Source organism: Didymosphaeria variabile (genome assembly GCF_027946475.1).
Source record: "Didymosphaeria variabile strain IMI 356815 chromosome Unknown scaffold_3, whole genome shotgun sequence".
Lineage (NCBI taxonomy): Eukaryota > Fungi > Ascomycota > Dothideomycetes > Pleosporales > Didymosphaeriaceae > Didymosphaeria > Didymosphaeria variabile.
This window is the reverse complement of record NW_026611622.1, coordinates 4,654,705-4,680,765: the sequence shown is the minus strand read 5'-3', so window position 1 is coordinate 4,680,765 and position 26,061 is coordinate 4,654,705. Positions and strand designations below refer to the sequence as shown.

The 26,061-nt window shown below is 51.0% G+C and overlaps 9 protein-coding genes across 9 annotated transcripts; 4 read left to right on the top strand and 5 right to left on the bottom strand.

The window, feature by feature from the left end:
* Window positions 1-1,541: 1,541 nt before the first annotated feature.
* N0V89_004887 (uncharacterized protein) lies at window positions 1,542-3,641 on the bottom strand (the record flags this gene model as incomplete). Its single annotated transcript, XM_056213668.1, is given in 2 exon segments — window positions 1,542-3,614; window positions 3,633-3,641. The coding sequence occupies 2 exon segments, from the start codon at window positions 3,639-3,641 to the stop codon at window positions 1,542-1,544; spliced, it is 2,082 nt and encodes a 693-aa protein (XP_056073976.1).
* Window positions 3,642-7,881: 4,240 nt separating this feature from the next.
* On the top strand, window positions 7,882-8,426 carry N0V89_004886 (uncharacterized protein; the record flags this gene model as incomplete). The annotated part of the gene is made up of 2 exons (XM_056213667.1): window positions 7,882-7,885; window positions 7,906-8,426. The coding sequence occupies 2 exons, from the start codon at window positions 7,882-7,884 to the stop codon at window positions 8,424-8,426; spliced, it is 525 nt and encodes a 174-aa protein (XP_056073975.1).
* A 1,222-nt stretch (window positions 8,427-9,648) lies between these two features.
* Window positions 9,649-10,089, top strand: N0V89_004885 (uncharacterized protein; the record flags this gene model as incomplete). Its single annotated transcript, XM_056213666.1, has 2 exons — window positions 9,649-9,657; window positions 9,679-10,089. The coding sequence occupies 2 exons, from the start codon at window positions 9,649-9,651 to the stop codon at window positions 10,087-10,089; spliced, it is 420 nt and encodes a 139-aa protein (XP_056073974.1).
* A 944-nt stretch (window positions 10,090-11,033) lies between these two features.
* On the bottom strand, window positions 11,034-11,885 carry GLO2 (Cytoplasmic glyoxalase II; the record flags this gene model as incomplete). Its single annotated transcript, XM_056213665.1, has 2 exons — window positions 11,034-11,422; window positions 11,882-11,885. 2 exons carry the CDS (start codon window positions 11,883-11,885, stop codon window positions 11,034-11,036), a joined length of 393 nt encoding a protein of 130 aa, XP_056073973.1.
* A 1,120-nt stretch (window positions 11,886-13,005) lies between these two features.
* N0V89_004883 (uncharacterized protein) lies at window positions 13,006-14,190 on the top strand (the record flags this gene model as incomplete). Its single annotated transcript, XM_056213664.1, has 1 exon — window positions 13,006-14,190. One exon carries the CDS (start codon window positions 13,006-13,008, stop codon window positions 14,188-14,190), a length of 1,185 nt encoding a protein of 394 aa, XP_056073972.1.
* A 2,583-nt stretch (window positions 14,191-16,773) lies between these two features.
* ASE1 (Microtubule bundling protein) lies at window positions 16,774-19,131 on the bottom strand (the record flags this gene model as incomplete). The annotated part of the gene is made up of 3 exons (XM_056213663.1): window positions 16,774-18,653; window positions 18,706-18,970; window positions 19,021-19,131. 3 exons carry the CDS (start codon window positions 19,129-19,131, stop codon window positions 16,774-16,776), a joined length of 2,256 nt encoding a protein of 751 aa, XP_056073971.1.
* Window positions 19,132-20,301: 1,170 nt separating this feature from the next.
* On the bottom strand, window positions 20,302-21,774 carry N0V89_004881 (uncharacterized protein; the record flags this gene model as incomplete). The annotated part of the gene is made up of 1 exon (XM_056213662.1): window positions 20,302-21,774. One exon carries the CDS (start codon window positions 21,772-21,774, stop codon window positions 20,302-20,304), a length of 1,473 nt encoding a protein of 490 aa, XP_056073970.1.
* A 486-nt stretch (window positions 21,775-22,260) lies between these two features.
* N0V89_004880 (uncharacterized protein) lies at window positions 22,261-22,811 on the top strand (the record flags this gene model as incomplete). The annotated part of the gene is made up of 2 exons (XM_056213661.1): window positions 22,261-22,332; window positions 22,383-22,811. 2 exons carry the CDS (start codon window positions 22,261-22,263, stop codon window positions 22,809-22,811), a joined length of 501 nt encoding a protein of 166 aa, XP_056073969.1.
* Window positions 22,812-23,159: 348 nt separating this feature from the next.
* On the bottom strand, window positions 23,160-23,732 carry N0V89_004879 (uncharacterized protein; the record flags this gene model as incomplete). Its single annotated transcript, XM_056213660.1, has 2 exons — window positions 23,160-23,251; window positions 23,300-23,732. 2 exons carry the CDS (start codon window positions 23,730-23,732, stop codon window positions 23,160-23,162), a joined length of 525 nt encoding a protein of 174 aa, XP_056073968.1.
* Between the last annotated feature and the right edge of the window lie 2,329 nt (window positions 23,733-26,061).

Below are 26,061 nucleotides of genomic sequence, written 5' to 3'. Positions count from 1 at the left end.
AGGGACTTGAATCTTTCAGCACGTATCACCTCTCTTCGATGACAGAACCTACATTCTATGTTGGTGGTGATTGGACAGGTTACGGCTGCGTGAGTTCTGAAAACATGTGCTTTGATGGAATAGGGGGCGACAATGTCGACGTCGAAATGAATCGCCTAGACGAACTGCCGAACAGCGAGTTTCCCTTCCGCGTAGAACGAACAATACGATTTCAACTCTTGCCGCAAAGCGCAACTAGTGACCAGTTCGTATTGCAATCGAACTGCTTCCAGTACCAGAGTACTCTCGATATGCTCAGGATCACAGTAAACAGAACAAGTGGACATCTTATAATCGCCCACAAACATCCACTTCTCACGCACAAGCCTTGGTTGGCGGTGGATGCCGTCATAACTCCATTTGGTATAGTTGAGGGGGTTCATGTTCATGTATGTTGGAGGTGGTATTGGAAGTGTGAGTGGTCCAAAGGAAGGATGTAAGACCATTGCAGTGCTCACTTCCATTGTATTCATGCTATCTGCGCCACTTCATCCCTATCAGAATTTCCGTGCAAAAGAAAAGCTGAGCTCATAACTTCCATGTTGTGCTCCTCTCGCGTCAATTCCATACATGTCTTGCCAAAGACAAGTCAGTGATAATTACCTGTGACTTGAGCGATCCAGGAAGTTTCAGCCCAAACTTTAGTCTCCAATTTGACCGAATCAATGCCCGTAACACGTGTTGAACATTCAGCGGAACACGGCATAAGCGCGTTGAGCATTATGAGAAACGTTGTTGTCGTCGTGCAGCGAATCGCAGCGACAAGGTTGTCTTCATCCCAATCTCGGACCCTGCTCCGGTCCGACCAGATTTTGGAGCGAACGTGATTGACTCAACAGCAATGTGGTATCGGAATGTCTTGATAGTGACTTTGAGAGAAAATTCTTGTACCTTTTCTTATAATCACGTGTATGCTTGGGAATTTGGCGTTCTACACACTCGTTACTACGCTCTTTAAAGATTCATATATATAGCAACATATCTGCTATATGAACTTCATTTGGTTTCTCTATATTGTTGATGTAGCTACCCAGGGTGAGACTGCTACTGGTTGACGAGGCTCTGCCTCGGATGAACCATCAACCTACAATGATCTCTTGTTGTCTTAGTTTTCGCTGCGTGCATGAAATTCTTGGCAAACAGTGTAGGCGCACGGATAGCCTTCACCTATCTTTCAGTGAAGACCCCCTGCTTCGCAAAAGCTCGACCCGTTGTATGAAGCTTCCTAGTCTCGACCATGTTCATTCTGGCATTACGATTGCTTTAGTTCTCGTGAAGATCGTGGCTCTACGTCTTTTTCGTCATAAGTTAACGCTCATCTGCTCCTTGCATTGACCCTCATATCTAGTTATCTATGCATCGGAGGTGCATGGAGCTATGCCACATATGTTGGTAGTGATGATCGAACACTTGTTCATTCGAGTTCATCAGGAGCCAAAATCAGTGCCCTGATTCACTTTGCAAGAACGTTAAACTTACTCTCGAGGATTCCTCGAGGTCATTTAGATCAATTTGTATGTAGTCCCAGACAGTGTCGCGTCCATGAGCTCCCCTTGCATCGCTCCACAAATGTGTGCTGGCCCAATTATTCTGTACGCATCTGGGGTGGTCTTCCGTATTACCAGGGGTGCCTTGACCCCGTGAAAGATAACCACCTCATCTTGTGCTCTGGTGTCTTCGGGGACGTAGCCCAAGCGTCTACTGTTCAAGGAAGCGGGTCGCATTCCCCAAGCAGAGCGAAACAGCGACTCGGCAAATTGTATGGCCATACTTTCTTCGATGCCACTGCGCTCTGACTCTATGCCGAGGAGTATCACCCAACGCTGATAATCGATTAGAGCCAGGATACCTGTCTTGGTTCCGAAATGCATCATGTTCTCCGTGCGGTTTAGCACTCCAGGATCTTCACGAAAGAGCAACTCCGCAACGTTGATGCCTGGTAGCCTCTTGTCAGGTTGCTGGGCCTCCGTGTCGTTCATCAAGTTGACCAGGGATGCGATCCAATGTACCCACCAACACCAGAACGACGCGAATGGCAGCGTGCGATAGCTGAGAAGCGTTTCGATATCTGCATCTGCAACAATAATACCAAGTTGCCGGTATGCACTGGTTATGTTGCGCACCAGGGTATCCTTCTTTTCCGGTGAAAGTTCTTCGGACACAGCACGAATGCTGCCTTCACCGACAGTTCCTTTGTGTAACCCTGCAGCGAGCACAGTAGCAGAGAACATCTTGTTCGCAACTTGGACGGTTCCAATGTTAATGCCGGTCATGGTAAGCACGTGCTTGAATCTGGCGTCGCGATAGGACGCAATGGAAACCTTTTGAGACGTGTCCCGGGACGCAGTGTATTTGTCGAAGGAATTGAAAGCTTTCTTGGACCAATCGTATGCCCACGACGGAAAGCTCTCATCAATTATTCCTCTCTGAAATCTATACGGTCTGAACGTGACCAGAATCTCCAGGAAGCCCTCGGAAAGTAGGAAACGAGAGGCAGCGGTGTACACTTCGGCAACGCTCAGCCCGTATTCGACAGTGATTCCGTGTGGATTCTCGGCCAGGCCTAGACGCGCATAGATGAGATCTTTCGGATCAGATGCTTCCTGGAGTGGAGGTGGACTAAAATATGCTGAGGCCAGTACATCTCGGAGAGACCGTTTCTGCATGCATGTGGTGCGAGCTGATAAGCAGCCCAAGAAACGAGTATCAAAGCGAGAAGATTTATTTCCAGTTTCAGGGGAGCCTTTGGGCTCTCGCAGAGAGTTCGCTAGACTCAGAGCCAGCAGAACAGGTCGATGGGGCATGTCTTTCAGACCGAAATGGAAGGTTAATCTCCGTGCCCGGCCAGTCTCTTGCAAGATCCACATTCTGGCGAAGTAAGTGTTCTGCGAGAGTGTTCTGACGCACGCTAGCTCATTCTGTATCGAGTGGTCGGACGTTGCGGCGCGACGTAGAGCTATCGCGAAATCGGCCCATTTGCGGTGCGTTTGATCATATGATTGATGCGCATCGGCCACTGTGAAGCAAGCTTCAAGCCAGTCTTCCTCCGATAGAAGACTTATTGAATCTATGATTTGCGCTGCTAAAGTCCAAACTGCGTTCGCCAATTCAATAGCAGCTTTCATGTTACGAATGGCGGCTACATCCTCATTGTGCAGAGGACCCAGCCATGCGTGCACCTCTTGAGCCTGGGAATAGATAGCCTTCATGAGGGGGACCTGCCAGTCTTTCTCTTTACCGTCGCCTTGGTTGATGCAGAGAGCATCTGTCCAGATGGTAAGTCTCCCATACTTCTGTCGCAGGTGTCTGAGGGCCCTGGCCAGGTTGCTGCCAATGCTATGAACGTACGTTGGTGCAGCCGACTTGCCGCGTAACTTGGAAGCGAGGTACTCGCGAGCGCTTCTTTCGTACCTAATCGCGATGTTGGATCGATCATTGACTGTATCTCCCCAGACGTACGAGAGAGCGGAGAAGTGCGCGTCCTGTAGTTCAGCATGGCGGAGTATTGCGCGGAGAGGGTCATCAAGTTGGTTTGCTGGTTCCACATCCAACAACCTGATCTCCTCACGCTTTTGCTTCAAGGGTCGATACACGATACCCATTGCCGCGAGAATTTTCGTGTCATTCGGGGGAGGCGTGCATCAACCTTTTATCCTGGCTGTATGATGGTTCGCGGCCGTGCACAGGCTTCACGCTCTGTCAATGAGCCCTGGCTGGGGCCATGTTTGAACCTTCAGCAACAGCGCATTCCTATTCAGATCTTAGGCAAAACGCGGACCCCTGTCGTTGATTTGTTTATAGTGGTCTGGACGGCGCTGGGTGCCCAGCAAGTAGTCTCGCTTATAATCTTATGCTAAGGCAGCCTTGTGTGGCTGAGCGCACGAACAATGGTCTGGGGGCCAAAATTGGATCTCGACCAATCAGCGTCAATAGCAACCAATTTCGTTAGACTCAGGCCGCCGAACATTGCACACAGCCCGTGAGGCGGAACGACACAACCTATCATCGATGGCGTGGCCAATCTATATAACCTTCTTGCCAGGACTACCGCAAAACTTCTTTGTCACTTCTCGCTCTTCAACATGATTTTCCCATTCTCCTGGTCCTTGCAGATGCTTTTATGCACTCTTGTACTGTACGTAGCACTTGCGAACGCGATCGGAATTTTTCCCATCCCAAAGCCGGTTCCAATTGTGCCAAAGCCCGTCCCAGTCATTCCCAAGCCAGTGCCCGTCTTTCCGAAGCCCATCGCACCTAAGGCAGTAGTCCCACCCGCGCGACCTAAGCCACCACCAAGCAAACCTCCAAATCACAACAGTGGGAACAAAGGCGGGAATGGAATTAACAAAGTCGGTGGATCTAAAAATGGGGAACAAACACTGCCTAAACTAGTCGAGCTGCCGCGGCCACAAGATGAAATGATATTCGAAGATGATGAATCGGTATTTTCTCTGGGCTCCTATAAAGAGGACGACCGGGAGCAGGCACTATTCGAAAGTACGTTATCAATGCGCCGCACGAGTACGATGCACTAATCCAGATGTAGACTTCGACGGACCCGAGCTTCCCTTCTACTCCAAGATGTACGGCTTTTTCGCAGCAGAGGAGAGTTATCTACCGACTGATAACCCATATGCTGGGGCCACCGGCAAGGAAAATCCATTCCCTAGCGGCTATCGCGATCGTCCGCAAGGCAAAAGCATGACCGTCACGGCGAAAGCGACGTCGCCTTCCGATCACACGGTCACCCAAACATTCACACCCACTGAAGCGAAAGATGCCTGCAGCGTTTGGTCAAGTCTGAGGTCTTACTGTGGAAATGCGGGCCAAGATTGCGCTTGTAAATCAGGCTCATATTGGGTACCGGATCAATGGAACTCTCTAGCCAAAGGGTGTGCAAGTGTTACAACCAGGTGTTCGGGTGGGAACTTGGACGACGACGTCTGGTGTCAGTTGGGACAGACGGCAGGAGACTACAGCACGTACTGTGCAGATGAGCCGACCATGGGGGCTGCGGTGACTGCGAAGTTTGCGGAGGTTGCCGCAGATGCCACGCCTACATCAGATTCAGATCCTGAACCCACATCCGATGATCCGAATCCTACATCTGATGACCTGGAGACAACTTCTGAAGAGGCAGGCGCGACACCGACAATATTCTCCAGTAACACGCCGATCTTTGCACATACTACATCGGAACCAACAACAAGCTTTTACATTGCATCTACCCAAACAACAACATTTGCCCCTGCTGGATCCTGGTCTTCACGTTCCCTGAATCCTGTTATCGCCAGTACGTTCGCTTGGGTAAGCCTACTCATTGCTATGATACTTCTTTGAGGTATTCTTCAACCCCGCTCCCGAAGCATCTACGAGGACTTAGAAGGATAAGCATGCCGATAGCGATGCAGCTCCTCCACACAAATACCCACCACACCAGAGGGTACATTCTTGACGGATCTCTCACCGCAGGAATGTGCTGGTGAACATCCCTCACATGAAATGTGGAAAATTTGAAGGGACAAACAGGAGAGTTAGGCCCTAGCAAGAGAGAATGAAGGCGGATTGAAGAAGAGCACAACTTCGGACGAGGAGTCGTAATTGTAAGACAAGAGTTTTAGAAGCATAGAATAGATAGACTAGCGCTTATAATACCCATTCGTACTTTTTCATGCTGGTAACTGACTGTAAGCCAGTAATGCTTCTGTAACAGGTGACGGGAATCTGGGGATGTGTGAGTTACCTGCTTGCCTACCAATGACTACCATGACATCCTATTGATGTCCGTACTCGTGCTTGTAACTGTCAAAGATCAGGTTCCACGATGCATGCTTTCCCCGGGCCCACGTGATTATCACCCATACTGCCGTCCTTCACACCTTCTAATGCCACAACAATATTGGGATTCTTCCAGCAATTCCGTCACATCGCCTAGCTTATTAGTACTCATAGCAATCCAGATAAGCTCTAGCCCTTCGTACCCTTGGCTTACTCTCAGAGATGCCTTCCTTAAACGACGTTTCCATCAATGCCTTATTAGCCTCATTCAAGACTGACTGCAGATTACGCGAATCTTTATTGACAGAATATAGAGAATACGGGAAAATATTCTGACCCAGCCGCTCAACTCTTCAATGTCCATAGCCGACAGCATGGAAGGGTGTTGATGGGAAGGTGCACGGCCGCAAACGTCCGCTCCATCATTGCTGGCGTGTGATAGCAGGAGTTGCGTATTGTGAACTCAAACTCAGGGACTCTGAACAAGGGTATTTTTCTCCTTGCGATACTGCCCAAACCAGCACAGAGACGTTTTTCCGAGAACGAGGGTCCTAATCATCGCTGCTACATCATACATGATCAATATCTAGGCAAGTCCAGGAAGAGCTGGTTGGATACCAGAGATAGTCACCCAGGAATGCTCCTGAAGGAAGCTGAAGACGGACCGCGTCAGTACGAAGACCAATTCTTACCAATCGTTGCGCTGCGCTGAGGTGCTTTAGGCTACAGCCCCGTCCGCTTACAACGGTTTTGTGCCTAGCGTCTCAGACCGGTCAATGACTGTGAACAATTCTCCGGCTCTCACTAGCCTCCAACTCTCCTGTTATCTAGTGAATCTCAGAATGAACAATAACAGGTATGTTGGTGCCTAAGCTAACTCGTTGGACCCCCGCACTGTGCAACCAGTCTCCAGGCTGCAACACGTGACTTTGTGGTCCGTGTGCTGGCTTCGAACTCCAGATATAAAAAAAACCAACTTCAAGGTCTTTGCAAGTACAACTGCTGCTATAATCTGCAACATGAAAATATTGCCATATTCAGTGGTAGCAGAGATGGCTCCAACCAACCGTAGTTTCCACGATTCGATATCTGAAGAGCTGGGCGCCTTCATCGCGAGCAAGTCCTCCACCTTTGCCTGTGGCGGTTTTGTGCCCATTGTATGACGTCCCTTATATTGAATCACTTGTTACGCACTACTGATGTATAGTGTAGTCAAATGCTGGAGCAAAAGAGACGACCAATGCCTCTTCGACGTCCCCATTTGCTCTCCGCTGGGATTCTCCGGGAGCTTCGTCGGGTATTTCGAAGCTCATCTTTCCGATCGATGGGTCCAACGAGGATCAGAATGCGTCTCTTCTCAAACTGGTCGAGGACTGTCAACCAGCGAGCTTTGGCTACAAAGGCGAGGATGTCATTGACGAATCGTACCGCAAGGCGACAAAGCTTGATCGTACGGGTTTCTCGACCGACTTCTGTCCATACGAGCTTGGTATTGTAGATACCATTGCTCAAGTGTTGCTTCCGAACGCTGTATCTGACCTGGGTACGAACGGCGTCAAGGCGGAGCTATACAAGCTGAATGTAGGTTTCTCTTTATCAATTGCAAGGGCACGCCTTGCATAGAACGTCTTTTGTTGATCCCTTTGCTAGATATACGGCGCACCCTCCGGGTTTTTCAAGACCCACGTGGACACCCCTCGTTCTGATACCCAGTTTGGCTCGCTTGTTGTCTGTCTCCCATGTGACCATGAGGGCGGCCAACTCATTGTGCGTCATGGTGATCACTCCACAACCTTCGATTGGGGTGCTTCTGGCTCCAAGGGAAACATCAAGACAGCTATTCAGTGGGCTGCTTTCTACAGTGACTGCGAACATGAAGTCTTGGAGGTCACCGAGGGCCATCGTATCACCTTGACCTACAATCTCTACTGTACTCCAGGCGTTGGCGACTTGGCTGGCAACAGCCCTGCCATGGATATTGCGCAACACCCGCTGTTCAACAAAATCAAGGCTGCGCTTGACGATCCAGACTTCATGGCTACAGGTGAGCATCTTCGTAAGAATATGTGTCAGTGACTAACATTGTAGGGGGCAATCTCGGCATCTTCTGTCAACATGCCTATGCGCATTCGACGGAGGAGGGTGCCAAAGCTCTCCCAGGTATTCTTAAAGGTGCGGACATGGCCGTCTACTCTGTTTTCCAAGCACTTGGCCTAGACATCTCCGTGCGTCCCATCTACGATCTCAAGCACAATCACATGTTCGACGACTACGATCCGGATAAACCTGATAGCTGGAGTGACGATGGCGAGGTTGAGACGGAGGACGAGGACGAGGATAACGTCGAGAAGAGCTTTGTGGGCAACTCCTGTGGGGAAATCATATTCACACCGGTCGGCTACGACGCATTGCGTCAAGAGATCCTCGATGAGGCTGACGCGCATTGGCTTAAGATTAAGTGGCTGACGAAGCCAGCGTCCAGGGATATCAGTTTCGTGCATGTAACCGTAAGTACGAGCTGCCCTCCAAGCGGTCTACTGGTAGCTAACGCCCGATTCAGTATGGAAATGACGCTGGCATTAATGCGTTGTACACGCATGCCGCTCTAGTCGTCACAGTGCCTGAGGCTTCTGCGCGCTAGGGTCTTAGTCACATCGAAGCTACCGGATGAGCTGGCATTCTTTAGCTTGACACGTTATGGAGGAACGCAGCTGCACTACACGTAGACGGACTACTAGACGGACGTTATCCACGCAACTCTGTAAGTGTCAACGTGTGCAAGTTGTAGGGGAGTAAAGTACGTAAGGATAGCTTCGGAGAATAAATTGAAATAGAAGGGAATACATTGCACAATATTGAGGCTATTACAAATATAACTAGATAGAGTAGCGCTTTTGATACATGTCTATGCTTTTTCTATGCTAATAATTGACTATTGGTGCCATCAGATAATTTGGTTCCAGCACCTGCTCAACGGCTTTGCGTCGCCCGCATTTATTGGTATCGCGTAATGGTTGATGCTTTCCCCCTGCCGTGGCTGCGCCGCCGTGCCGCGGCTCGTATCTGCAAGTATGTAGCCGATGGCGTGGCTCCAGCCCTATTGATGTCTGTCAGGTGCTCGAAGCAACGAAAACCCAATTTAGAATCCCGGGCCAGGTAGTTATATTTGCGGCACAGGCTGGATTCCTCTTTGTCTTTGTCTAAGACAAACCCACTATTAACTAGCAACTTGACCCTCAACTGTATTCAGTCGACAAACTTGTCATTCCGAAGACCTCAGCGATTTTTAAATCCAGATTCATACGCCGTACTCACGACGATGCCTCCGATGAGATGGCTTATCACAGGGTCCTCTTCCGGAATCGGCGAGGCCTTGGTGCGTAGCATCATTGCGCGAGGTGACAAAGTTGTTGCAACCGCACGGGGGGATTTGTCTCGTCTGTCTCCACTCAAAAAAGCGGGTGCAGAGATATTCAGCCTTGACGTTACTGCCTCGCTATCCGACATCAGGATTGTGGTAGCGAAGATACTTGAAAGTGGGCCAATCGACGTTCTCGTAAACAATGCCGGCTACATTGAGGCCGGGCTTGCTGAGGAAGCTACGTATGTATTTATCAGACACAATTTTGAGAGCAACTTGCTTACCCGCTCGTTGTTATGATCACTATTTGGCCCAGTTCGAGACCAACTTCTTTGGTGTCATCAAAACCACGCAGGCAATCCTTCCGCACCTGCGCGAAAAGAAATCAGGATTTGTTGTGTTCATAGGGTCATCTGGCGGGATTGCTGGCGAACCTGGTGCTGGTCCGGTCAGTAGAATGGCGGAGCTACATGCGTAGTGTCAAACTGACATTCACATAGTACTGTGGTACCAAATTCGCCCTAGAAGGCTGGTACGAATGTCTGAAGCAAGAAACTGATCATCTGGGTATCAAGAGCGTGATATTTGAACTCGGGTTCTTTCGCACCAAGATCATGGACCCAGCGAACGTTAAACTTCGCTCGGAACCTATTGATGATTATAAACCTATCCGCGACGGCGTCGCACAATTTGTCCAGAGCATCAATGGTCATCAGCCCGGAGATCCGGAGAAGGCTGTGAGAATCATTATTGACGTTGTGAAGGAGGAAGGCGTGGCACAAGGCAAACCTCTGCCGGAAAGGCTGCCCCTGGGCCCAGACTGTCTGACGACTTTGAGGAAGAAAGCTGTCAGTAATTTGACTATCTGTAACGAGTGGGAGGACGTGATACGGAGCACGAACTTTGATTAGAGGTTGACTTCTGTGACCTTCTTGGGTCGTCTTGAGTGCAAACATATACTAGCCTTGCCATAACGGTCATCATGTCGCTATATGCGAGATTTTTTCTTGGGCAATTTGCTCGTCCAACGCTGAAAGCGGCATACGCAGAGTACGCGAGATGAACCTCTTCGGCACTAGCTCCGCCCTTATGTTGTGATACGCTGAGCCATCGGGTCGGACGGAAGACAAAAGGATCATGGAAGTATTCTTTGTGTTGAATCGCATAGTTTGCCACTCCGAAATCATGCCAGTTCTTGGAGGCTGCGATTCACGATCCACATCTCAGCAAAGGTTGGGGACACACCCCTGAACAGGTGCATGGCATTCAAATAGTGGTCGGGTGACATGCGTTCGGGTGCGGCGCAGTTCTTTCCGGGTTAGAGGTAACCAATATATTGGGTGCGGCGCAGTTGATTCCGGTCTAGAGGTAATCAATAGGCAATGTATGCGGATGCGAGGCAAACAAGGCTGTGGAAGTGGCATACATCTGGACACTTGGCATATTATATTTTGCAAGGGAGTGACGAAGAAGGCGGAGGTGATGCTGTTGGAGCTTGGTAGTTAGAAGCTTCCGAACGCCTTCCGGGTCGCGAAAGTAACGGTTAATATATACCTATAGTCATGCATAAGGGACTCCTCCATATCTAACACACCTGTCCGCGAGTAGCTTTTAGTACACGTAACTGAAATTCGGGACTTTGGCATACTATCGCTTTAACTTGCCAGGTTCAATATGGGGTACTGCCTGTATTTTCCTAGCTCTCAGGACCTATCTTTCATCGCGCGAAGCGTCTTCATAACCTCGACCGGCTCCTTCTGGCCGACAAGCTGCTGGATATTCGGATCATTGACACGCATGAAGACGTTGTGTTGCTATGATCAGTCAGCATTTCCCTGGCGCAATTCTTGTACAATTACACGACTAGACTGACCTTCTCGTCGCCAATGGTGAACTTCCCCTGGGTCTCCTTGTTCGCTTGAGAGAACTCGTCGAGCTTCTGAATGGCCTCATTGTCCAAGACCTTTTTAGCGAAGCGTACGTTGCCCTTTGTGTATTCATGGCCTGGGTAGACTTTGGTATCATCCGGAAGAGAAGCAAGAATCTCGTTGAGTGCTTTGTGCATTTCGGTAGCATTGCCCTCGAAGAAGCGACCGCAACCACCAATGAAGAGGGTATCTCCCGTGAAGACAGCACGGTCCGAGCCATCTTCGAAGTAATAGCAGATGCTGTCCTGCGTGTGGCATGGCGTGTGAAGTGCGGTCATTTTGATGCTCTCACCGATCTTGAACTGCGACTTGTGTGCTGGGGTATCAGTGACCTGTGTGCAATCTTTTCCGCCCACGATGGGGAGCTTGTAGTGCTTGAGCTGTTTTGGTCAGACACATTCGCCCCATACTTAAAGTTTGGAGTGGGCTCACAATCTCGGTGTTGCCGCCAGCGTGGTCATGGTGGCTATTGATGTTTAGTGCACGCAGCACCAAAACTGCGTCTTTACATACTGGTGGGTGTTTATTATCTTTGAGAGCTTGATTGCGCTACTTTCGGTCTTCTCTTTCAATACAGGTAGAACCCTGTGGGAAATGGTCAATATATGAGCCGTTCAATACGAGGAGGTAGAGCTACTCGGGCGGGTTCGCAGGGTCAATGATGACCGATTCCTTGGACTTGTCATCCGTTACGAGGTAGGCATAATTGTTGCCCGTACCCTCCCCTGTTGCATGCGTTAGTAAATGGCACCATGTTCCATCATGGTGCTCATACACATGGGAATTGATTGGATGTGCATGGCGCGGGATGCGGCAGGCTTGATGACGTTAGTTCATTCACAACTTAGGTAACGGTGCAGCTTACTCTGGCAATTGATCGGACAGAAAATCTGGTAGTAGATTGCCGGATGGTGTAGGCTAGCAAACTCATAAGGAAGCAGCGGAAAAGTAGTTGCGTTGGTGTTAAAGACATGTCATTTGTAACCAACCAGAAGAATGACGTTTGTGTACTATCGATAAGGTCACGTGCTGACTGTACCTCGGCATTTACGCTAACTCCGCCATTCCACATCTTTTCCGAAGTATCCTCCCACCCAACATCTTACTTGTAATTCCTCATCTCAGTTGACTGCCGTGAACCTTGGTATTTCTGTCTATTCTTCACAGACAATCGCGTCGGTCCCAAATAATAGCATCCAAAAAGGCGCACCTCTTCGAGGTACTGGTGTCGTACTAGCAGTAGCTGATTGCCCAGGGGTACAACACCATTGAACATCAGTTCAAGATGTTCCGGACGAAATCTAAAGTGAGAACGAGAGATAAAAAACGGTACTTCTGAAAAGAGGGTTTACGGTCTCGCAGGAGCCTTCCCGCGAACCAGAAGCGACCTTCGTAGTCACATGACTCACATTCGTCGAATCTTACTCATACTGTCTCGCAAACTATTGCAGCTTCTGCGCGGCTTGCCATAGAGCGTCTGTGACTGTCTGCTACCAAAATTTCTCTGATGAGCTCATTAGTATAAGGTCTGGCATGCAAGTGCACACAGTCGAGAATTCGTCCTTGTTCACGGAAAATGTGGACTTTGCGCAGCTTTCGACGTCCATATTGTATTCATAAGCCCACACTCTCGAGAGGGAGTAACGAGGACTAAGCCTAAAGCATGGTAAGTTACATGTGTATACGAGGTGCCCACAAGCGATTATTTAACCCCGCTTGACGCGTGCCTAAACTTCCAACAGCAACATTCGGCCATAACAATTTGCAGGCTAGTAAACAATATCGCAACAGCAGCTAACTACAACAGTCATGGCATCTTTTCGATTTCTTGACCTCCCTCGGGAAATTCGCGACAAGATATACGGGATTCTGTTATGCACATTCCCGCCTCCTACTAGCATGGGGAACGTTCTGTTGGTCCCGAAGCGAAGCCTCAATCCTGGGATCTTGCGCGTTAACAAACAGATATATGCGGAAAGCTACGAAGTCATGGTCAAAACCAACCGCTTTGTTCACGTGTGTTGCACGGGCGGTGTTCATTTCGTCTACATGTGCGTGGAGCACCGCGTGCCGATGATAGTGTTTGAATCAGATGCCGACGAGAAAAGAGAAGAAACCAACAGTAGTCAGGAGGCTGGAGGGGTCACACAGCGGTTCCGAGGCTATGCTCTACGCGTGACGATTGGGAACAGTCGCCAAGACTGGAGGGAGCTGCTGCCACGCTCAGTCTTCCTGGAACCGGCCAATATCATCATGCTCTTCGAAGACGTCGATAAGTTGTGCCGAGCAATTTTGCGGGGCGACCATCGTCTAGACGACTACAGGATGCCGCTGTCGTTAGACATTGAGGTCGGCCCGGTTGTAACACGTCCGCCGTTCCAGTTGCAGCCGCTGACCGAGTACTTCTCCTCGACCAAGACACAGGAATATCTTCTCGCGCCCTTCCGAGCGAGGATTCGCGGTATGCCGCAGACCACCATCAGCGGAAGTGTAGATCGCATGATTGCTGAAGCGGTCGAAGAAGAAGCCTCACGGGAGAGATACGTTGATTCGGTCGCGCTTCTCGAGTCGTGGGCCGCAGGGCAGAAATACGGTTGGCAACGTTTAGTAGCTGGAGACACAGAAGGGGCCCTGGCATACTGGTGCGATGTCACCTATCAGATTGAGGAAGCACATAGGGGATCGTCCTGGGAAAGGCTCATTCAGAAAGGAGGCCCTTCGTTCGTGGCACGCGTAGCTGAGCTCTACTTCGCTTTGAACCTTGACGTTACCGATGTGGGTTTAGCGTGGATGGAGAAAGGCAAATTCGATGTCCTTCCTGGCACCAAGGCGGCTGTGACGTCGTTGAAGTCTAGCATGGAAGAAGGATTCTGGGGAATGGAACTTGACTGGGAACCCTCACAAGCTCAGAAAGTCAAGTGGTGGTCTAATTTTGCGAAGCTCATGAGATTGGAGGGCCTTGGAGCCACGATTCCGTTCGCGGTTGCTGCGATTAATGCGGCGTTGAGTCTAAGTCCAGAGGACGCTGCCGTGTTGAGTGAGAAGCAGAACATAGAAGATTGGGTAACGAACTTCGGTTTATGAAATGGCCATTATCCTACGTATTTCAACGATACTTATACATCATCAGTACAGTCATCCAGATATATGTTGTCTCATCAACATTCCACCTATTGGGCACGAGAAAACTATACCAATTCGCTACTGTCACGATGTAGCGTTGCCTCTGTGATCTTTTTGATGAAGAACAACTCTCAAAGCTGCTACATTTTGAAATTTTCAAAACCACATGGCTGAACAGTCTCAGAAAATCACGGCTGCTAGTCGCTGTAAAGAGTCTGCAGATATACGAACCTTAGTTGAAAAATCCAACGCAGTGGCGGACTAAGGTCAAATAGAGTTGAGACCAATGGATGTTCGAAGAAAGAGCCTCCACCCCATCCACAAAGCTCGCAAATCCGGTCACAACATGCACTTCTCAACACAATCTAACCTCACCACGTGGTACATAAGTTCCTAACGAATCATTGTGTTGAATGGCGACTCCAGTACCCCGACCGAAGTCCGTGGCAGCGCCAGTAATCATCGTCCACCCAGAATGAGTACCGAGCAACATCGTACGCGTATACTCAGTGTAACTGTCTTGCGCTAAGCATGCGAAGCCGGTCGTCACTTCCCTGACAGCTAACGTGAACGTAACCACTTACACTGTAATCTTAGCCTCGACCAAGAGTCCTTCTGCACGACCACTTCGCCATTACTGGACACACATCCTCACAAGGCGTGGATTGAAACACACTGCGACAGTCAGCTCTGACGAGAAGTCTTCGTGCGTGACCATTTGTGTATCATTGCTGCCTATTGTACATGGTATCACGTACCGAAATGCTGGTCCTGCGCCGCTTTGCACTGCCATGTTAGACCCAATGGAGAGGCTTATTGAGTAGAAAATCCTCTGTGGTGTGAGTCTTTTCGTCCACAGTGTGACGGCGAAGCTATATCAAACATAAGTGCGCTGCAATCCTTAGCCTCGACGAGGAGGCAGGAGGTAAGGTCGTCTGAAGACCTACCACGCATAGAGCCCACATTTTCCTAGCGACATGAAGTACATGTAGAAAGGCGGAGTTGTTATCTCATAGTCAGCAGAGTCTGATTCCTATTTCCTGCTCGGATGCTCTCTTCGTGACAGTATGCGTTGTCAGGCATGAGAACGCAATATAGCAGATTCAGTTATCACTACGGTTTTGGCTTTATTTGCAAATTAAGAAGCAGAGCAGTGGGCTCGGAGAAACGTACCACTTTGCATACACTTTGATATCTCTCCTAACGAGGACTCTGCTGGACCACTTAGCTGTACCTGCCAGAGATCAGACGAAAACACTGCAATCTTAGCCTCGACGAGCAGAGAGTCTGATGTGGCGACCAAATCAACTGACTCTTGCCGCACCGTGTAGGACTCGACTAGACCAAGAGATGAGATGAAAACACTGCAATCTTAGCCTCAATGACCCGTCTGAAGTGGCGAACAAATCAACTGAACCCCACTGGACTCCAATTAGCTGCCGCTTCAGAGATCAGACGAAAACACTGCAATCTTAGCCTCAACGACCCGTCTGATGTGGCGAATGCACCACCCGATGCTGAACACAGTATCACCCTCAGCTAAACCAACCAGCTACCGCTTCAGACATGAGATGAAAGCACTGCAATCTCTAGCCTCGACGAGGAGGCCTTTCGCGCAGTGGAACGTGGCAGTGATAAGGTAGTGTAGCACTCAGCCGAATACCATGCACAGTAACCCGGTGTACTCTCACCCACGATACACAGTGCACTGCAATCTCTAGCCCAGACGAGGAGGTGTCTTGCATACCGGTACACATGGACACGGGGACGTCGTGAACAGTCCACCGCATATGTGGCCAGGACACTGCGTCGACACTGCAATGTTTAGCCCGGACGAGGGGTACCTGCGACACATTGTTCTAGCCTGGTAGAACAAGTGTAGCGTACGATCAATCTAGCAGGATCGAAGGTCACGCATAGCACGAGTTCACAAAGTTGGCAACGACATCTTCATTTCACTTATCTTCTCTCTTCTACTAATACACCCTCCAGCTCAATGCAGCAAGCACAGCACAGCACACACTACCCAATAAAGCCAATAAAGCTAACCATCCCTCCTTTTCGCACCAGCCACGCCAAACGCCCGGTCGAGGAAGATGCAAAGCAACAATGTAATGTATAAAAGTAAAGGTAAGGAAAAAGGAAGCAGTTCCCGCTGCCTTTTGAAAGAAGAGAACGTTTTTCTCTTGAAAGAAATGACACAGCCGGCCGCCCAGTCTTTAAAAGAATTACAGAGAAGGAAGGCAGCAAGAGAAGGAGAATGAATGAGGCAGCGCACGATCGAGAGAGCAGACACGCGCTTGGCCGTGAATTCGTACGAGTTCGTCGATAAAGATCGTCGTTCGGATATCGTGTTCGACATCGTGTTCGTATCGTATCCAGATGGGAGACAAGACAAGACAAAGAACATCATCCAGGAGGTGGAGCGTCAGACGTGACAAGATCGTTACGAAGTGGGTCGGAGATACGAAGAGGATGTGCGTGTTCGTCACCAGGTCCAGTATCTTCGAGGTCCGGGGTACTTCCAGATGGGGTACGATTCTCCTAGAACGCGTCGCCATCGTCGGTCCATCCGCACTCGCTGCCCGATATCGCGCGGACCAACTGCCCGCCTTGTTCCACCATGTAGTCGCCCTCTACCGGACGAATGGCTCGTATCTTCTTGCCATTCACACCACGGGGCGACGAAGCGTGTCCACCATCGGGAGTGAAGCGCTTGTTGCGGGCCATCTGCTGGCGGTGGTAGTAGAGGTCAACGTCGCGCTCAGGCGGGTCGTCCGATTGTTCACTGAATGTCTCCCAATTTTCGGAGCCAGACTGCATGGTAGCACCGGTCCCTGTTGACGAAGTCTGGGATATTTGCCTGCCTTGCGGAGGGATGTACTGCGGCGTGTAGTTGGAGCGAATCGTTTGCGATAGGTAGCTACGGTCATCGTAGGGATCCTCAGGTGGAACATGGCGTACGACGCTCTCGCTCCGCTCACCGCGGTTGAAGTCGAAACGGTTCATGGGTGTTGCTACTGGATCCGGAGGCACGAACAAGTCCTTCATGCGTGGCGGGGGTGCCATCGGTGGCGGCATCTTTCGCATCGTTGACTCCCTGAGGTCTTCGCGGGACGGCGGGGCCATCCTTCGTTCCGGTGAATTACCACCATGTTGCATTGTCTTCAACGGAGCACGAGCGGGGATCTTGGAAGGGCTCTTCTGTGCTGAGGCTGTCGACATAGTCGAGCTTGCGAACGGGTTGCGTCCCATGGTGCTTGAACTGAAACTCGATGCAGGTGTCTTCGATCTGCTAGGAGGCGGACCACGGACAGTCGCCGGCCGACTAACCGAGCTAACCGACTGGGACTTTGCGTGCCCTTTCACAGGCATGGGAGCTGCAGAGGGAGTCTTTGATCGTGGTGGCGGAGCTTTCTGAGCGCAGGCGTACAGCTCGTCGAGATAGCGCTCGCCCAGGACCAAGAAGGGCCGGCCATACTCGTCCTCCCATTGCTCAAGCGTCTGCTTCAGCTCGGCTTCAATCTTGGGCAGCTCCTTTGAGATTCGCTTGCGCATCTTCTCTTCTCGAAGCAATTTACCTGGATCGCGCCTCTCTCCCTTCTGTCCCTTGGCCATCAGGCGAGACGCATCCTGACTTGATTGCGCAAGGTCTTCGCGCTCTTTGATAAGCTCGCGATGCCTGTCAATCTTCCGGAGAATCGGCAGTCGCTGTTCCTTAAGTACTTCTAGGCGGGAAATTTCGGCTTCATGCGATGAGAGAAGGGCGTCGGTGCAGACATCGGAGAACGCAGGCGTAAAGTCAAGCATCTCTTCCTCAGAGAAGTATAACGCGTCCCAGAGCTCTTGCAACTTCACTCGCGCTTCCTCGACAAAGATGTGCAGGTTCTGGCGCTTCAGCTCATTCAATCGCGCAAGCTCGTCCTCGAACTCATTGATCGCTCGCAGGCCACAGCCGCGGTTACCAGCCAAGAACTGCTTGCGCTCCGCCTGGTCGACGTTCAGCCGATCCCACAGGTCTTCAATCGTGGAGCGCAATTGTCCCAATCGTCGCTCGCGCCCGCGCTTCTCCTCGACCAAGCGCTCCTTCTTCGCCTTGAGCTCAGCGATGTCCTCGCTGTGCAGGCCAAGCTGCTCCGGAGCCTCGCGGTGGTACTTGACGACCGAAGTGTCTGTCTGTGCCTGCGGCGTGCCTAGCTCCGCCCATAGTTGGATCATCTCCTGGCATAGCACCTGGACGGTGTTCAAGCGGCGGTTGTACTCTTCGTATACGCGAGAGAACTCGTGGTCGAGAGAAGCGACGTAAGATGGCGAAATGTCGAAAGCTGGTGAGATGGCAGCGTTCGGCGCGGTGGGAGGGAGCTTGATCTGCACGAAGTCTCTATCTAGATGTGATGCGTAGGATTCGAGGGCTTCGGCAAGTTCTGCGGCGCGTTAGTACAAAAAAAAACATACGAAGCAGAGGAGGTGACATACTGCGCACTTGCTCAAAGCGCTCGCGGTGCAGTTTGCTGACGGTGCTGTACTTCTCCTTCAGCTCCTTGAGGCAGCGCGTCAATGGGTAGGTGACGTCGAGGCCATCATCAATCTCGTAGTTGGGGTTGGGCTTGTTGTCGTCAAGCGAGGCCTCCATCTGGCGGATTGTCCGAATAAGGCGTTCCGCCTCCTCAGTCATTTCATGCTTCTCGTTTGTCGTCTGCTTAAGCTGACTGTGGAGGGTTTCTGAGAGCGCCGAGAAGAGCTGCAGCGCGTTAGTACTCAATTTGTATCTATCGTTGAGTGTGCGCTCACCTCGGCCTCGCGCGAGTCGCGCTCATGGCTGGCGACACCGATCTCGTCGAAAAGACCGTGCAGCTGGCCGATGATGGTGGTGACTTGCTGGGCCAGGTAGCTCGTGTCCATTGCGACTGGTGAGCCTCCCGGCTAGTATCGTCGACTGTCAAGGCGCATGCACGAATGATCTGCGTGCAGGTGGGGGGAGCTGCAGAACCGAGGAATGTGTATGCGTGTTGTCGTGGCAGGCGCGATCCTTCGACCTAAGCAAGTGAGCGGGGCCGCGCAACAAGAGTCGCGTGAAATGAAGAAGTTCAGATTGAGTGTTTGTGCGGAAGCGGAGTGTGATGCAATGTTGGAGATGGCTTGGGGTGGTGATAGCGAGCGGCCCAGTATCAGCCGTTTATTTTGGGAAGTCGCGTTGCCACGGTGACAGCCGCACAACACCAACGCCGGATCACGAGTACGCTTGTTTCACACATTATCGACCGATCCCCCAACAGCCTATCAAATCGCTCAGAACGCACATAGAGCAAGGGAAACCGTTGCGCAACCCGCGTAAAGGCGGCAGTCTGCTCGCGGCTCCCCATACGTGCATATGCAAGGCATCAATTGCGTCTGAAGCGTCTCAACAACACCAGAACGCACTCAAAGCACAAATTTCCAGGTCGGCAGAGCCGGACGCGACGCGCGTAGCGCATTATGAACGCGAATCAATCTGAGTATGAAAACCCTGATCGACTTCACCGCGATCTCGTAGTCTGGAAATGCATGCCCGCAGTGGAGTAAATTTTCTACTACTGCCTGCTCCACTTTGGAGAACCTGTTTGGAGAACGCCATCGCCTCCACTGTTTGGACCGGAGGCTGCACGGTCCGAGTAGCTGCCTTAGCTCTTGCGTAAATGCGAACGTCAGCGACCCGTGTGCAGTGAGATTTTTGAACACTTATAGTAGCCCGTGCTACTATAGGATCACTAATGAGGTCCGACCTCAATCGCGCCTGAAGCTACATCCGGACATACCGCCCGTTCCTCACGACACTATTTGCCTGATTGTATGTGGAGTACTCAAGATCTGACATCGAAATGAAAACAATCAATGAGCATGCCTCTCGATGATATTTATTTCATGGTCTTGGAAGCACCTCTCTTGTGCATACTGTATGCGACAGTATGATCATACATCTCCAGTCGGCATCACTCACGCACGGCATAACCACATCAAAGCTTCTATAGCTCTACAGGTACGATGCCCCTCTATGTGCCTACCCGACCAGGATGCATCAATCTCCACAGGTGCCTACTTCCTCCTCCCACACTTAGCAATCAAACTCCTACTCTCCCCACACAGCCAAACATGCGGCCCAGCCTCCCCATCTTTCAGTCCCACGTCATTTATGAACCTCTCAATCTGCTTCGCCCTTGCGCGATTGCTGCTCAGCGTCGTCAGTCCCTCCGCCCACCCGTAGAAGAAGATCGCCGTGTTCAACGGCCCCAGCTCAGACGCCATTTTCTTCGCAGCCGCAGGAAGCGTGTCAACGCGGGAAGGTATGGCGGCAGGGGCGACGATAATAGGGAGCTGGAAGTTTGGTGGGGAGGCGTGGTCTGATAATTCCTGCCACTCTTTCAAAAGGTCGGCGGAGGAGAAGCCGACGCGATCTCGTTGCGCTAGCAGAAGATTTGCGCGGCGTTTCTCGGCGTCAGTGGCGAGCGTGTCGACGATGAGGTTCATTTGGTCGGCGGCTTCTTGGGTGGTTACCATGGGGTGGGAGGCGATGGCTGGGTAGAGGTGCGTTGGGAGGAGCTTCTCTTTTCGCTCTTCGAGGATTTGAGCGCGCACTTCGCCGGGATACCAGTCTAGTATCTCGCATTCACCGTGTGAGATGTCTGATATCAGTGCCAGGAGGATAGTGCAGTCGATGTTGAGTGTGTTTGAAAGCGTCCTTGATCTATCAACCAGCAGGTTTGGAAGTGCTTCTTCGACCGATGGTGTCTCTGGTATATCGTTCGCGCATTGGACTGTCATGCCGACCGCTCTCATTTTATCCAAGATCATGTCCACCTCTTTCAGCTTTCCAGATGCTAGTCGCGTCAGTACATACCGCACTTTTGGTGCGTGGCCACGCATCGGATTTGCTCGGGCCGCGCGAGCAAGTTCGCGAGCGCTCTTGACAATCTCGACTTGGTCTTCATCGTCTTCGTCTTCCCAGTTGGTCGGAGCGTCGTCCTCCATCTCGGAATCGGAGTCGTTCTGCCAACCTAGCTTGGCAAGATCGAATAATAGTCGCTTCTCCGAAGTGGTAGACACTCGTATCCATTCCATGCCATCAGCAGCCACAATATCGACCAGCGCAGAAGTTTTCCCCTTGACCCCGCTGCCTTTGGAGAAGCTTATTCCATTCTTTGCTTGTCCTCTTTGTCGATTCCAGTAAAAGTATTTCCGGAATGCAAGTAAACCTGATGATCGTTTTGCCGCTGCCCAGAGCGCCTCATAGTACAGCAAATTGGAGGATACGGCGTAATGCCGAGCCTTTTCTGGGGGATGATTTGCGCTCTTCAGTTTTTGTAAAAAGCCAAGTTCGTTTTTGAAGTCGCTCCGCAGGGTGCGGTACTCCACTTGGTAGGGTATTTTGGCTTGTTTTTGGCTGACATCAACCGCTGTGACGTACTGTTCTACTTCTTCATGCAGGGTCTTGCATCGTTCGATAAGCGTGTCGACATCAGGCACATCCAGATCCATGGCTTGGACACTGGAAGCTAGCGAGTCAGCCATGTTGCTCAGAGCGTTCTGTACAACCTCAGGATTGTAATAGAAATGACGCAGTAATCGAGAAGGTTTCTCAAGTGCTCCGCTGTCGAGAAGCCGCCCATATAAAATGGGTAGTACTTTTGAATCTTGATTGTTACGATATTCGGGACCCTGAGTCAGAACAAGGGACGTTCGAGGGGCGCTCGCGTGTCGATTTCTGTACCCGGGTTGTTGGAAAAATGTGCTTCAGGTGGTACCAACTAGCCACACAAACCGTTACAGTGATCAGAAAATCTTAGGGCCAAACAATACTCCTATAGTAGCAAATTGCTATTCTGGTCGAATATTCGATTGTTCGAGATGACTGGGAAAGGGCTGCTGTAGGGCGGGATGCTTTACCTGACGGTCCAATGTTTCTCCGAGCGCCGAACCCCGCCAAAAGTTACTCCACATCGTTCCAACAACCACCGCAAGCAACATTGAGTGAGGTACCCCAGCTTCAGGTCCAAGATGCCATACCTCGAGACAAGCTCGGAATGGTACGAGCAGTCATCCTTACTGCTCAAAGCCCGGCCCACCACAGTACGGTTCAATTCCAACATTGTTCCTATCCCTCCGCTAAACCGTCGCAGACACACATAACCTCCAAATACACCGTCCTGAAACCGAACGCGCGGAAGATCAAAAAGCACCAGAAGTACCTCGAGAAGCGCGCCGCGCGACCTGCCGACCCTTCACGACCCGCATCAGACGCGCCCGCCGCGGACAGCGCATTGGAACCGAAAGCAACATTCGTACTCAAGACCTACGATCCCGCCTCGGGGACTTGCTTGCAGTACCAGACAACGAAGGCGGCGGAGGTCGGTAGACTGATTGGTAGCCTCGGACGGTTAGGGAGACACCAGGCTGCGCTTCCGGAGACGATGGAAGATTTGAGTGCGCCAACCGATGGGGCGGGCATTTCCACGCCGAAGGTGGAAGAGGATGTGAAGATGGGTGGGGTGCCGGTGGAACCGAAAGCGGGAGCTGGCGGTAAGAAGAAAAAGAAGGGGAAGAAATGAACGATGTGAGACAACAGGGGTACAGGAACATAAGCAAGGGCGGTCACGTTGGAGACTTAGCCGTGACGTGGAGTAGGTCTTGGGAACCACAGAAGCGGATAACTCTGCCATGTGGCACCGTTATAGGACTCTGTGCGAGTGCAGCAGCAGCTCTCACGGTTTCTACAAGGACAGAAGATGTGGATCTACGACAACGTCATAGGATCAATGGGTGATATTGATAGAAGACCACACGCCCATATGTCAATCAGACATTTGTGGAGACAGACATGTCTAAAGATGAACAACCACCAGACCTATTCAATGCCATAAACCATCTCCCCCACCCGCAACCCGCTGACTTACCTGCTAGACAACCTCAATCACCTCACCCTCATCTTCAGACTCGCTGTCCCAATGCCTAACACGCCTCCGACGCCGAGAAACGCCTGGCTCAGGATCTAACCTCCGTCAGCGTGCGCATACATTAGCAGAGAATCGCCACTTACCATGACCCTTATCCTTGTGCTCATCCTCGCCTCCAGTCCCTAGCAGCACGTTGTGCTCCCGCTGCCACCTCAACCTCAATTGATCCTTCCGCATGTCGTCCCTCACATGATCCCCATCCACCTCCTCCCACTCGTCAATATTCTCCTCGCACTCTTCCTTCGCTTCCTCCGTAGTCTGACTCGTTGCTGGCTTCTCTACCTTCTTGCGCCGCCCAACGACTGCCTTAGCAGCATGTTTGAGCCCTTCAAAGAGTGTCGATAGGAGCGCTTTGGGAGCGGCGGCAACGGATTGTGCGGGGACAGTGAAGATTGTGGTTGCTGAGCGGGGAAGGAGGGTTGGTATTGGGTTGATAAAGATGGCTGTTGCGGACTTGGGGAGCGTAGGTGTGGTATCATCGTCCGAATTGTCAGGGACCGTTATGTCGGAGGGCATGTCGTTGGAACTGGTGGTCGCGCTCTTGCTTCCAGTGTGGTGGGCTGGAATGGCGGGAATGAGCGCAGATGCAAAGGGAGAGAGTTGTGTCGAGTCGATTGGTGAAGTGATCCGTGGAAACAGATCTGCGTGGTGATAATTCAAAAGTTGATCGCGCGGTCTTCCAAGAGGCGAAATTCATTGAGACTCGAGCTTGTTTCGGAGAGGTAGCCTGTCAGTGAAACATGGGATATGCTTTCAATTAAAATCTTGGAGGACATGATGAATGGTCCCGCGACCACGGTAAGTGTGAAAATTAAAACCTTTCATTAAGACGTTTATTGAGCTTAGTCGCTAACGTATGTAAGTAGACGTTCGAGACGAAAGTACGAGGTGATATAGCTACGAACACGCCCGAGCTGTTGGGCAAACATGCCACTCAAGTACCTTTCAGAGCGAACGTTCAAGTTACGCTCGGAAAGGGCCAAGGACGAAGTCAATCTATGAGACTCTTGAGAATCCCTCACAGAGGCTCAATGGGACCAAATCCTTTCATGCAAAAGACTTCCAAATTTGAACATGTGGTTCCTAGGAGTTTGCTGCGGCTCGTAGAAGGGGGGCAATCACCCCTTGCGAATTTCGCCTGCGCTTCCTCAGCCGCCTCATTCGCGCCTTCCTCTCCCCCAGGAATAAGACCTCCTCACTCCCCGCTCATTTTTTGAGCCCTTTCGCACCTCCTTCGCCCAATCACAACCCGCCTACGACCATCCTTGGCAAACTCAGCCTTACGTCAACGCACCGACTTTTTGCCCTCGTCTAGCTGCCTGCAGTTGCCCTCTCGAAGCCTGCAAGATGGACCAATCACGTTCTCTCACAGCTCAGCTCGGATACGACGAGAACGAATGGATCGACCAGTCCTGCCAGCTGTACCCGATTGGAGCCAAGGCATCAGAAACAGACGCCGATCAGGTCGCACGCGACGACCGGTGAGTAAAAAAAAAGACAGGGGCTAACGAAGGGCAAATATCAGATATGATAGTGAAGCGCAGAAATTCTGCGCTCCGGGGCGCAGAACTTGTGGCTACCGAAGACTCCGTCACAGCACACTGGACGATTCACGTACTCCGTGTCTGAATCATGCACCGGCACCGGAGGTTGATCCGCTCCCCGGAGCTAGTATCGACGCCGAACTTGGTGTCCCTACCATGTCTGTCATTATCGATGCAACACCACCACCCATAGTGGCAGATTACTCGCCACACTCAAACCTCAATTCTTCTTCGTGCTTTGGGTTCAAAAGTGAAGCGGTGGTACTCGAGGACAATTCCATTGTCGCGAATAAGCGAAAGTACAGAATCCATTCTCAAGGCTCTAACGATATGCTGATCCCATCAGGACTTCGAAACCAGATACTGGCATCAAGTGTGACCACCCGAGTTGTACCTATCGTGGCAGTTTCAACCGGAAGTATGATCTCCAGCGTCACAAGGCTAAGCATCAGAACGTCCCAAAGGGAAATTGCCCTCTGGACTCCTGTGATCGCTTATTTCTCCGATACGATAAGCTACTACTTCATCTAAGGACTGCCCACATAGATAAAGAGCAAGCCATCTGTCCGGTCACGCAGTGCAGTATGCGTATACCTTTCATGCTTCTCGGACACCATGTGTTTCTGCACATCTTTACTGCGGAATGGGACGATATTGTTGTGAAAGCTTGTCGCAATATGAAAACCCACTTTCGAAGCTGTCCGATCTCTTCATGCCAACACAGCGAGGAAAAGCTCTCGGTATATGATATGCAGCGGCACCCGGAAAAACATGATCTGAATGAGCGCAACAGCAATCAGGATGCCATCATATTCGCGGGGTATCACCCCGTTAGCTTGAGCATTATCTGTCCGGTGTGCGATGCGTGGTTACAGAACCTTACGACCTTCGTCGATCATGTTCAAGACGAGCACATATTCTACGACCGAAATGGAATTCGAGAATTGACGAACCATACTCCCCGTCACGTGTGGAGAAGACAGCCGCTGGATCATGAGTACTCAAGAAATTACGGGGTAGAGCGTGATGCCCACATTTCGCTTCTGCGTCCCTATAGCGAGTACGCTTCACACAGGCTAGCTATCCTTAGCCTATGGCCAGGATTTCATTGGCACCCATTGTTCGACGATTATGAACCCAGGTCATAGTCTCGCATCTGCCAAAACTCTTCTCTAAGAATGACGGTAAGTGATCCTTGAAAGAACATTGCAATCATGCTTATACTTACTAGACGGCCCATCACATTCATTCATAGAACACACTCACCGAATACGAGTAGCCCCCACCGACACTCTAGTCAA